The sequence below is a fragment of the Citrus sinensis genome, chromosome 6 (assembly GCF_022201045.2).
Source record: "Citrus sinensis cultivar Valencia sweet orange chromosome 6, DVS_A1.0, whole genome shotgun sequence".
Lineage (NCBI taxonomy): Eukaryota > Viridiplantae > Streptophyta > Magnoliopsida > Sapindales > Rutaceae > Citrus > Citrus sinensis.
This window is the reverse complement of record NC_068561.1, coordinates 19,575,811-19,587,842: the sequence shown is the minus strand read 5'-3', so window position 1 is coordinate 19,587,842 and position 12,032 is coordinate 19,575,811. Positions and strand designations below refer to the sequence as shown.

At 33.8% G+C, this 12,032-nt stretch overlaps 2 protein-coding genes across 2 annotated transcripts; both read left to right on the top strand.

Annotated features, from left to right (window-relative positions):
* Positions 1-4,035: 4,035 nt before the first annotated feature.
* LOC102618308 (metal tolerance protein 4) lies at positions 4,036-7,568 on the top strand. Its single transcript, XM_006492767.4, has 7 exons — positions 4,036-4,625; positions 5,767-5,939; positions 6,110-6,308; positions 6,416-6,594; positions 6,705-6,855; positions 6,965-7,098; positions 7,209-7,568. The coding sequence occupies exons 1-7, from the start codon at positions 4,403-4,405 to the stop codon at positions 7,386-7,388; spliced, it is 1,239 nt and encodes a 412-aa protein (XP_006492830.1). The 5' UTR covers positions 4,036-4,402; the 3' UTR covers positions 7,389-7,568.
* A 2,044-nt stretch (positions 7,569-9,612) lies between these two features.
* LOC102618593 (uncharacterized) lies at positions 9,613-11,649 on the top strand. The gene is made up of 3 exons (XM_006492768.4): positions 9,613-9,760; positions 10,436-11,247; positions 11,337-11,649. The coding sequence occupies exons 2-3, from the start codon at positions 10,629-10,631 to the stop codon at positions 11,540-11,542; spliced, it is 825 nt and encodes a 274-aa protein (XP_006492831.1). The 5' UTR covers positions 9,613-9,760; positions 10,436-10,628; the 3' UTR covers positions 11,543-11,649.
* The last annotated feature ends 383 nt before the right edge of the window (positions 11,650-12,032 follow it).

Genomic DNA, 12,032 nt, shown 5'->3' with positions numbered 1-12,032 from the left:
CAATAAAATGGGCTGTAATAACCATGTAATTCAAATTTTGTATTGAAGTCCAACAATCAGTTGTTATACAAACCCTATACTTATTACGAGCAAACACTTTTTTCAAATTATTCTTCTCATTTAAGTACAACTGATACACATCTCTAGCAACAGTTCTCCTAGAAAAACGATCAAGTTTTGGACAAGCTTTGCTCATAAATTTCCGAAACCCTTCTTTTTCAACAAAACTAAAGGGCAATTCATCAATAATTATCATCTCAATGAATGCTTTTCTAATGTCCTCTTTGCTACAAGATATTGCCACAAGATTACTGCCACCACCAGTTGTGTTATCCTCAAACACCAAGGTTTTTTGTTTTAAATCAACTTTCCTATCAGCATAGGCTGTGCATGCTGCCAAGTGATTCCATAAAGTACGGGTCCCAATAAATCTAGAATGATACGCATACACTTTAGAACAGTAGTTACACTTACATTTTGTATCATTCTCTAATTTTGTGTAATGTTCCCATACTTTTGACGCTTTTCCACCTTTTCCATTGCCTGCATTTGTATTAATAGCACTATCAGTTGTACTTTGAGTTGTTGAAGGTGTAGAGATATTAACTCCTGGATTACTGGATGAATTTGCTTCCATCTACAAGGAAAAAATTCCAGGCCAAGAATATTGTTATTATCCTATTAATAATTAACAAATAATCAAAAAAATAACAAATAGTGGTCACAGCAAGCTTAAAGCTCTTTTATTAATACATTTAACCATGTTTGGATACTACAATAAATAAATATGATTAAAATAATTTTATGAAAAAAAAATCCATCGGAGATAGAATACATATGTGAATTTGAGAGCATGACTAGTTAATAGTAATACTGAATATATTTCTGCAGAACAATGCCCAGGAGATGTTTGTCGAAAAGCTTTTTCCCTAAGATTGTAATAATAACAATTATTTTATTTATGTTAATCCGATTGTTGATTAAGCTTGACACCATCATAACAACCAAAATTTGACCAACTTTTATCAATAAAAAAATATTATAAAGCACCAAATCATGAAATCAAATGACCAACTTGTTTCAAAATAATAATAAATTAGTAAAATAGAAAGAAGAAAGAACCTAAGCATGTGACGATGTGTAGTTTGAGCAATTTGGGCAGCTTTTCAAGAAACGTTGAGTTGTGATGTTGTTGTGTTCTATGCGCGAGCAGATGAGCAGCTGCAGCTGTTCTTTAAACAAGAAAATTTGAGTTTAGGGTTCAGAGAAGTTGCTAAATATATATTCATATATACGGGTTGACGGGTCGGGTTGGGTTAAAAATTTACAACCCGACCCAACCCGCAAACAGTGCGGGTTGAAAATTTAACAACCCAACCCGACCCGTAAATTTTATCAACCCAACCCAACCCGCAAAAATTCATACGGGTTGGGTCGGGTTCACGGGTTGGGCGGGTTGGTGCCCACCCCTAACTGCGAGGAGTATGATGTGAAAGGTAAGAGATTCTGTTCAAGGTGTCCACTTGAGAGATTTGCAGGCTCATGTATGATTTATTAGATAATGAAGTTAGAAAGAACTTGGGTTATAATAATCTATTAGAAGAATTTATTTAATAGATTATTTAATGGTGAATTAAAAATATCATTTACAATTATTTATATCATTAATTTATATATCTTTAAACTAAGAATTGTACTATAATTACTATATACAATAATTAGATTGGACAATTATTGTCATGAAATCCAATCAATAACTTACTATTAGTATATCTAATGATACGCTAGCTTATCTTAAAAGAAAGTTCAAGTACAAACAAATTATGCGACTTTAGGCTATAAAAGTAGAGGTAACATGCATTACAGAAGAAGAGAATTTAATCATGTAAAGTGAGCAATATAATTAAAAAAAAAGAGAAATATAATAATTAGACTAGCCCTTTGTTATACTCTCATGCTATATTCCTCATCCTTTATTACATATTTTTCTATGGTTTTATTTCTTGTGTTTTTTGTAATCTATGTTTTAATTCGCGATTTTATGAAAGATAGGGAGCGGACAGTTATTATACGAAAAAAAAGGGTTTCGAAGTCGAATAACGGGGAAAAGGTCGCGAGTCCAAACACGCCGGGCGTTCCGAATTTGTGATCTCGTCAGACTCTGTTAACGTACTCATCAATGTTTTGTGGGCCGGGTCCAATACAGCCATCAAGATTTGTAGGCTTTGATGGATGAATCGAGTCTCGGGCTCACAATTAAAACTTGTGGTTTCATTTCACTCCATAACTTCCTTTAACCGCCATTACTTCCCTTCAAACAAGCCCAACAACGTTAATTAACCTCATCCTTTTAACGTTGAATTTTAATTTGAAACATTTAATTAAATTAAAATTTAAAACATTATTAACTGCAACTGAGCCCAGCAGGTTGGCTTGTTTATAGACGCCCACAAGTTCAGCAAGCAACGGGTGCGGCAATTGTCTTTGTCCGTGACTGTTACAGGCACTGCTTAACACGTTGATTTATTTATTTGTTAATGTATGTTTTCATTAAACCCATGCGTCACCATGCAATGCAAAAAATATGTATGGTACAAACGCTACTCAACTCTTTATTTAAAGAGAGTCGATAGTATTTGACTACACATCTAAAGTTTTATATTTTAGGTTTCGATTCTAATAAAAATAATCTCACAATCGGTGTGTGCTTTTTACCGGGTGCTATGAATATGACTGAAAGACGCGTTATGGATCGTATTTCTGATAACTCAATTTTATATCGTGTTAAATTTAAGTTGACTCAAACACGATTCATTTTATAATCGTGCTAAAATATTAAAACCTAAACCTAACGGAGAAAATAAATGTCAACCCGACAGTTACCAATTTAATAATCCAATAATTATGTGATCTAACATAACATAACCCAATAATCCGTTTAATACTTATTTAATACATTTAAATCAAACATTAAACACTTATTTGACACAAATTAGACTCATTTATACCTAAATAATATTATGTACTGATAATATAAAATATATATATCCACAAAAGTATAATACATTTATATCATTAAAGTTTTAAATCTATGTAGAATTTTACAAATTGGAACGCCGTAAAAATGTTCATCCTTTACTAAACAAAAAGAGAATTATTTCTAACATTTGAGCTTTGATGACAAGATTTTATAAATTAATTTAAAATTAAAAATATAATATATTTAATAATTATATCATTAATCAGATAAACAATTAAGAAGTTAAACCCTAACCTAATATAAAAAAATCATATTTACCCAAAATAAATTTACCTAATAATCAAAGTCCTAATTTTTAAGATCCACGCTAATCTATTTGTATCATGTTCTTATTGAATGAATCGTGTTAAATATTGCTAGGTGTGGCCGCGATGACTCCTGGTGGTTACAAGTCTAGAAAGAGTAATGAATGAATGAATGAATGAACCATTGGGGAGTAAAATAATGATGGCTATGACCGACACCCTTTGAGAGTAGGTACGCTTAAATGAAATCGTGCCATTATTTTTCTCAATGCCCAATGGATGATAATCGACACTTGAACTGACAAAGCTCAAATTTTGCTACGAGGGTCAATCGCTTGCCAGCGAAGCCAACAGCTGTTGTACGTATTTTAGATAATCAATGAGTTTGTAAATAGGTATGAAATCCAACAGCTGTTCAATCCAACACAGTTATTGCATTTATGATACGTGACAGGAACTATGGTCATTATTACATGACAATAATTTAGCGGCCTTTGAATGTCCGTCTCAAGTTCATAGTGTTACGTACATGTAATAAGTCTGGTTAATCGACAATTTTAACACTTGGAAGTTAGAAGATCAGTCTCCTGCCAATTTTATTTGATTATTTTCTTCTTATATTATTAAATCTACTGTATTAAGTGGTCCAACTAAAAGAGTTGGAATTCAATTTTTCTTCTATTTATCTATTTCTCTCACTGTATTGTTTAAGCAAAATTTTAGTATTATTGACCGGGAATTGCAAAATAATACTAAATGTCCAGTTCCTCAGTCCAAACTGTCGTTTGTGATTATACATCATTATCATCAGACATGTCCAGTAACTACCAACTTGATGTCTGGTAATAAAATAAAACAGAAGCAAGTAAGATATGTTTGTCTTAAGGCCATGTTATGCATTCTTTGAAAATAAATAAATAAATAAGCTAGCATATAGCATCACGCTCAAGATCGGCGCGGCATGCCAAGGAATTTTTATTGTTTTGATACAAGTGGTGATGTATTGTCAAGAAAACGAAAGTGCTTCCTCTTGAATTAGAGTGAAAGTGAAAGTGTTTCTGTGAATCATATTTCAGTTTGTGTTTGAAGGGTTTTTGTTGAAGGTATTTTGAGTTTAATGGAGGGTGGTGGTGAGGGTGACGATCACATGAGAGTGCCATTGCTGTTGAGTGAAGATGGTGGCAATATTAATGAATATGGGCGAGAAAGGTGCTGCAGGAACTCAGTTGCTTCATTGAAATGCGACTTCTTCTCCAAATTGCCTGAAAAAGTTCGTTCTGGGCTTGATCCTGAGACCCCTTTTCATCTTGACCTTTCTAAAACCACTGGCTTGATTGAAGGTACCAAAAACAGTCTGTTCCTTTGTCTTTGATGTTTAGTTTTTCTTTTTTTTTTTTTTTTAACCCCCCCCCCCCCCCAGCAAATTATTTTCATTTATTTTCCCCTTTCTTTTTGGCAAAATTGAATGGTAGCAGAGGATCACATTCAAATGTTGTCATATTGCGGTCTTTGGATCTATTTGCATGATGAGTCTATCACAAGGCTCTGGGGCATAATTAGATTTTTATTAGGAAAGTTTCAGTTCTTTTTCAATTTGAGATGAAGAGCATAATTGAAATTTGTTCCATGTGAGAGAAGCAGTTTGAATAATAAATAGTTTAGTTCAGTGGCCTATAGTGAAAAACGGATCACTAAAAGCAATGGCCTGCTAGTTATTCTGGAAAATTCAATGATTTCTTTCATCAGAACAAGAAGAACATTAGTTGCTGCCCGGGGGTTTCTTGTTCTTCAGACTTAAGTATTATAAAGAAACTGCAAATTGATCAAGAAGAGTCCACTCTGATGCAATATTATGAAAATTGAAGCATAAATATTTTTTTTAGCCAATGGAGTGGCACATGTTAGGAACATGGTATAGTTCTTTTAAAATGGATAAATTACCCACTTTTTCTCAACGAAGGTGGGTGATTTTGGCTTTTATCAAGAGACACTTCTTATGAGCCTTTTTCGGCCTGTCATTACATTAATTTAATTGGACAAGTGTTCAAATTGCAAATTTAAGCTAAGTATTCTGTTTTAGATAATCTACTCTGAGGTATCTGCTTAAAATAAATAACTGAGTTCTACAATTGGTTTATGAATGGGGTATGTATCCTTTAGCAGAGTCACTACCAATTCATTGAGCTGTTTTTGTCCTTTTTTTTTTCACATCTTCTGATCATTGATCCATGATGCAAATGAAAATTTCATTTAATCATGAAACCTTAATCCATTATGGCTGCTTCACTTCATTATGACTTTGAATTAATGACTACAAATTGCCGGAACTAAGTTTTGAGATGAACCGGAATATAATGTGATCAAGCAAAGTCTTTGATTAATGAAATGATTGTTTCTCCTTTATATCAGAAATCATTGCATCATTTTGTTTTCAGCATTACATGTCATTCTGATGATACATTAACGGTGTGTTGATATTAGGAGAGAAGCAGTACTATGAGAAACAATTTGCCACATTGAAGTCTTTTGAGGAAGTCGACTCCCTAGTATCAAACAATGCCATTGATGAAGAAAAGTATCTTCAAGAACAAGTCCAACATGAGAGAGCAATGAACATTTCTAACTGGGCAAATATTTTCTTGCTTGCCTTTAAGGTTTAATTTCTACTTATCCTTCCCATGGACTCTGTTATAACAGCATGATGTCAGAAATATTCTGATGCCTTAACTGCTATTTAAGACTCTCATGGCGTTCAGAGCTATGGCAAATGTGATTTTTCCAATGTTTCATTGCCTTTACTGAGTTTATTTGATATGCGTTACAGATTTATGCCACAATACAGAGTGGATCCTTGGCTATTGCAGCATCAACTCTCGATTCACTGCTGGATCTAATGGCTGGTGGCATACTTTGGATCACACATTTGTCAATGAAAAACATTAACATATACAAATACCCTATTGGAAAACTGCGGATGCAACCAGTAGGCATTATCATCTTTGCTGCAGTTATGGCCACTCTTGGTAAGCCACTAAGCTTCTCCAAATGTATGTTAAATTGACAAGATTCTGTTGAGTCAGGAAGTTTTTTCACTGACCACAAACCAATACCAAATTTTCTTTCTATACAGGCTTCCAAGTGCTGGTTCAGGCTGTAGAGCAGTTGATCAAAGATGAACCTTCTGAAAAGATGACTTCCTTGCAACTGATTTGGCTGTATGCGATAATGCTTTCAGCAACTGGAATTAAACTTGCCCTGTGGTTTTATTGTCGAAGCTCAGGAAACAAAATAGTCCGCGCCTATGCGAAGGTTTAGTGCTGTACTCAATTTAGGACTTACAAAAGTAGAATTCTATTTTATTTTCATTCACTTATGCAGATTCTTGTAGTTCACAGCTTTTCGTAAACTATGGTTGCTAGGATCATTACTTTGATGTGGTAACCAATGTGGTTGGTTTGATTGCGGCTGTTCTTGGTGATGAATTCTATTGGTGGATTGACCCAGTTGGTGCTATCCTCCTTGCAATCTATACTATTACAAATTGGTCTGGAACCGTACAGGAAAATGCAGGTTCCTCTCTGGCTCTCATTTCGCTTCCAATTATCATACAAAAAGCTACCAGAATTAATTTATATCGAATGTTTCCAAATTATTATATACTGATCCTTTCTTCTTATAGTTTCCCTTGTTGGGCAATCTGCTTCTCCTGAAGTCCTGCAGAAACTCACGTACCTAGTCATACAGCATCACCCTCAAATCAAACGAGTTGACACAGTTCGCGCCTACACCTTTGGTGTTCTTTATTTTGTGGAGGTTAGTTTAATTATCACGATACATCATCTTACATCTCTCATTGATCTTGACAAGTTGCTACAATACAACCCAGCTTGCTTTATTTCATTTTCTTGGTCCTAATAATTCAGGTTGATATTGAGCTGCCAGAAGATTTACCATTGAAAGAAGCTCATACAATTGGAGAATCATTGCAGATTAAGATTGAAGAACTTCCTGAAGTCGAACGAGCCTTCGTTCATCTTGATTTTGAGTGTGATCACAAGCCAGAGCACTCTGTTCTCTGCCGGCTCCCTAGTAGCCAGAATTAGCTTTAAAATTGTTATAACGGTAAAGAGAGAGCTGGGAGCAAGGGTAATCACTCAGTTGTTGTGGAAAAAATAACGAATCTGAAAGTTTTAGATTGTTTATCGTTTAAAAGACTCGAAACACTGAGATAGTGCTGTCCCTATTAATTTCACAAGTTCTTTCAGTTCAAAAGATCTTCAGAATTTAATCTGCTCATAGCTCATGTTTAGAGAACATATAAACTACTTTTGGGCACAAGACTTTTGGGATTGTTGTGACCACATCATTCTATCTTGTTTAGATTATAATTTAAATTCCAATACAAGATAAGATCACTTTATACCAAAATTTATGTAGACATACAATTTGGTAAGTCTTTGTGCCACTTGTAATTGAAATATCAAACTTATTACATAAAATCCTAACAAAGTACACATGCATTTCAAATAAAACGCAAAATAAAGAGCAATGTAAGTATAATTATGTTGAACTTTTAATAGCAATGAAACAATAATATGTATATATATGTAACGTCATCACAACAATGATTTAGCTGGTGATAAAGTTTGTATTAAAATAATCAGTAATTCTGTCGTATCATATTGTATATAAATCTATAACTTCAACACTATTCACGGGACGTGTTGAGTAAGTTACGAGGAAACTATTCTGAAGTCTGCACATATATTTAACTCAAGGCAATCCCTAACATACATTTAATGTATGTTAGAGAGATCCTTAACTCAATGTATATCCTAGGCCTGGTCTAATAGTTCAACTATGTGTGGACTTCCAACCGTGCAGGCCTAGTCGAAATTTCTGAGGATGCTTTGTGATTGTGAATTCAATTTTATAATTTTACGATATGGGTTTTGAATTTAATTGAGAGACAGGCGGTGAAATTAAAAAAAAAAAAAGTTTTCTTTGAAGTAAGGATATTTTTTAAAATGTAAGTGAGATAAACGATGGGGTGAAATATCACAAAAATCTAAATTATTTTATTTTTTGGGATATTATTATTTTACTACTAAATTTATTCTGATATATCACATTAGTACTATGATTTCTTGAAAAGTGCATTTTATTACCAAATGTTTGCACAATTATCAATTCACTACTATTCCCTTAAAAAAAAGTAAGTGTTCAACAAAAATTGAGTTAAAAGTTGATTTTACCCTAGGAGTTTAAAAGATAATTTTATCATTTGTAATTCAAGTATTAATCACAATTAAAAATAATAACAAGTTAATTAAGGAAAAAATTAATGAACAATAAGCCAATAAAAAAGAAGAAGTCAACAACTTATAATGGAGATAGCAAATGGTAGTGGAGATGACTGTGAGTTAGCAATGAGGGAGAGAGACAAATTGGAGATGGAGGTTTCACAACGAGAGAGAGAGAGAGGGGGGCTGATTTTAGGGTTTAATTTCCTTATTTTTTTAATCTTTAATTATTTTTGCAAAACGCAGCGTATAAGCTTCAACTTGAAAAGTCTTTAATGCCATTATAGTCAAAAATATATTTGATGTCCTTATGACATCAATAAAATTTTACCGTTCTTAACAGAATTGTAGTAAATTGATAACGACGCAAACATTTTGTAGTAAAATATACTTTTTGGCAAATTATGATATTGACATGATATATCAAAATAATTTTCGTAGTAAAATAATAATATCATTTTTTTTAGAAGAAATTAAATTAAAGCTTGCAGCTTCATTTCAAGCTCTAATCATGCAAAATTCTTTAAAGAAATATGAAAATCCTTATTAAGTAGCAAAAGAGATCAACAATTACTTTACAATAATTTAAACAAATTAACATCAATTAATTATTAAAAAAAGATTATATTTGTACAAAGGAAACGGTGAAATGAAATTTTGGCCAAAATTCCAAAATGGGTTTGCTTTGTCGCATGCGAGCAGTGGCTTCCTTGGTGACATGGTGCGAGCAGTGCAGCACAGCGACTTTGCTCGGTATCATGCATCGTGAGGAGCGGCAGTTCTTTGCTCTAGTGTGAAGCAGGGTGGCTTGGTGCTGCAATGCAATGTATATATATATATCATTTTCTTTAAAAACACTTGTATATGGTGGTGCCTGAATGAGAGAGCGAGAGTGCAAAGGAGATGAAAGTGAAAAGAAGGAAAAAAAAAAAAAAGGGTAATTTTGAAAATAAGTGGTATTAACGGAGGTACCGAGAGGATTTTGAGGGGTTGCCCCTACTAAAATTTGCAGTCAAGTGGCCCTGGCCCAGCCCATTTATCACCTCAAACTCTTTAGCTTGCAAGGCGCTTCACCGAATGGGCCAAACCTCAGAAACGCAGAGCTTCATCAGTAACAGATGAGTCTGCGTTACTGTCTCCCTTCATCCATATCAAGAACTTTAGCTGAGCAGGTTAGCTTTCATCTTTCTGTGTTCTCCTTTTATTCAATATTTTTGCCTTCTTGTGTCTCTTTCATTTAACTTGTGTAACTTCAGGGACCAAAGTTTCGTATGGGTTCTAGTTTTATCTCTTGCCACAGTTGCCTCTTTATCGTTAACTTTCTGCTTTAATTTGTTGAGAAAACTGACACAAGGAGAAGATCATTTAGGATTCTCTTGGGTTCTAAGAACGTGAAAAAATTAATTCAACTCAAGCCTGGACCAAAATTAGGATTTAGGTTTCAATTCTAATTTCTTTTTTTTTTCTTTTTTTTTCATAAATGTATTTAGAGCAAATAAATTTGGGTTTAGGGCTTTAGGGGTTTAATGCTGACCTTTGACTAAATTGTGCTACTATCCGTTTTCAACAGTGTTACCAATAACATAACCCTTGTCACTGAATTAAGCTAACGTCGCTTTTAAGTTTAATATTACTAACTGAATTTAGCTAATATTGCCTTGTGGATTTTCTATATAATTTTTCATTGTGTTGCCATCAAGTTATTGAAGTAAACTGAGGAAGCTGGGATGTTTGATGTACCCGCTGCTAGTTATTCGAATGTTATCTAGGCTGTTTTTGGCCCCATTCATTGTTTTGTATCTGTACACTTTTGAGTATTGTTGACATTGGTTTCTGCTTGTTGACAGGGGTGCAGTATTAGAGATATGATTAATCGGCTACACAGTGTGAAGAAATCAATATATTAAGATTAAACAGGCTAGACGTTCTCTGAAACTTAAGTAGTACAGGGGTGTAGTCTTTGGTTCAATTCCAATTATCTTCTGCCAGCAAACAGCTAGACATCAGTATCTCCATAAGGAAATATATTGTTTTCATTCCATGAATTCTCTCTTCTTGCCTTCCTCTCTCCTCCTATTTCCATCCTGCAAGTCTCCTTCTCCATATCTTCGACCAAAACCTCAGTATATTTGCACTTTTAATCGCCATCATCATGATTATAACCTCCCTACTCTTTCTCACTCACTTAAACCCAGTTTGCAGTTATCATTAAGCACTCGTAAAACGTCCATTGGGGCTGCATCCCCTCCAGATGAAGGAACAGTGTCTGTCATCAACTTCGAGGACTTCACTGAAAAAGATTGGTCTTTTCTTGACTCGGATGAGTTAAACTTCAAAGAGCATATTCAAAGGATTGACCAAATTATTTCTGCTGGAGAGATCGGTAAGTCTTCTAAGGTCTTAGTTTCTATTAGTTCAGAAGAATTTGTGGACCGAGTGGTTGAGTCATCGCCCAGCCTTTTGCTCGTTGTCCATGATTCACTTTTTGCATTGGCTGGCATTAAAGAGAAATATGACACGGTTAAGTGTTGGCAAGGGGAGCTGATATATGTGCCTGATAAGTGGGGGCCTTTGGATGTCGTGTTTCTCTATTTTCTGCCTGCTATGCCTTTCCCTCTTGATCAGGTTTTCGAGACACTTGCTAATCGTTGCTCACCAGGTACTTTGTCAGAGCAGGTTTCTGTTGGCTGTTAATTTATCATTTCTACTATACATTACGAAGTTGAGTACTTTGTTTTTCTTTTACAGGTGCAAGAGTGGTCATTAGCCACCCCCAGGGGAGGGAAGCTTTACAGAAGCAGCGGAAACAGTTCCCAGATGTTATAGTATCGGACTTGCCTGATCAGATGACTTTACAGAAAGTTGCAGCTAATCATTCTTTTGAGATAGATAACTTTGTTGATGAGTCTGGATTCTATCTTGTTGTTTTGAAGTTTAGTAAGGCAAAAAACTGAGATTAGATCTTTACTGAGGCTGAACTTTACTTGTGAAATTCTTTTGTCAACAGTGGAAGAGTTGAATGACTCAAATTTTTGTGCAAGAATCGTCAATCATTCTGGAAGTCATCTGTTTCTTTCTATTTTAACAAGTCGCATTTTTACGTTATTTTCGTGAGAAATGAAAAGACAAGTCGTCCATTTTTCTGGAAATGTTTTATTTTTTTTATAAATTTTTATAAAAAAATATTTTTTATAAATTTAAAAAAATTATTTTTTATAATATTAATATATGTAGATAGGAAGATCATTTAAAAAATAAAAATTGAAAAACTATTAGCTAAACTTTTTTTTTAAAAAAAGTAGCTCATTTGTCTCGAAATGTTTTAAAAGAAAAAGAAAACTTGTACTTTGCAGAAATTTTTTTAAAAATAAAAAACACCATTAACTATACTTTTCTTTTAGTAGTTTGGAAAAACAACCATTGTAAAATTTTGCTTTGGAAAAG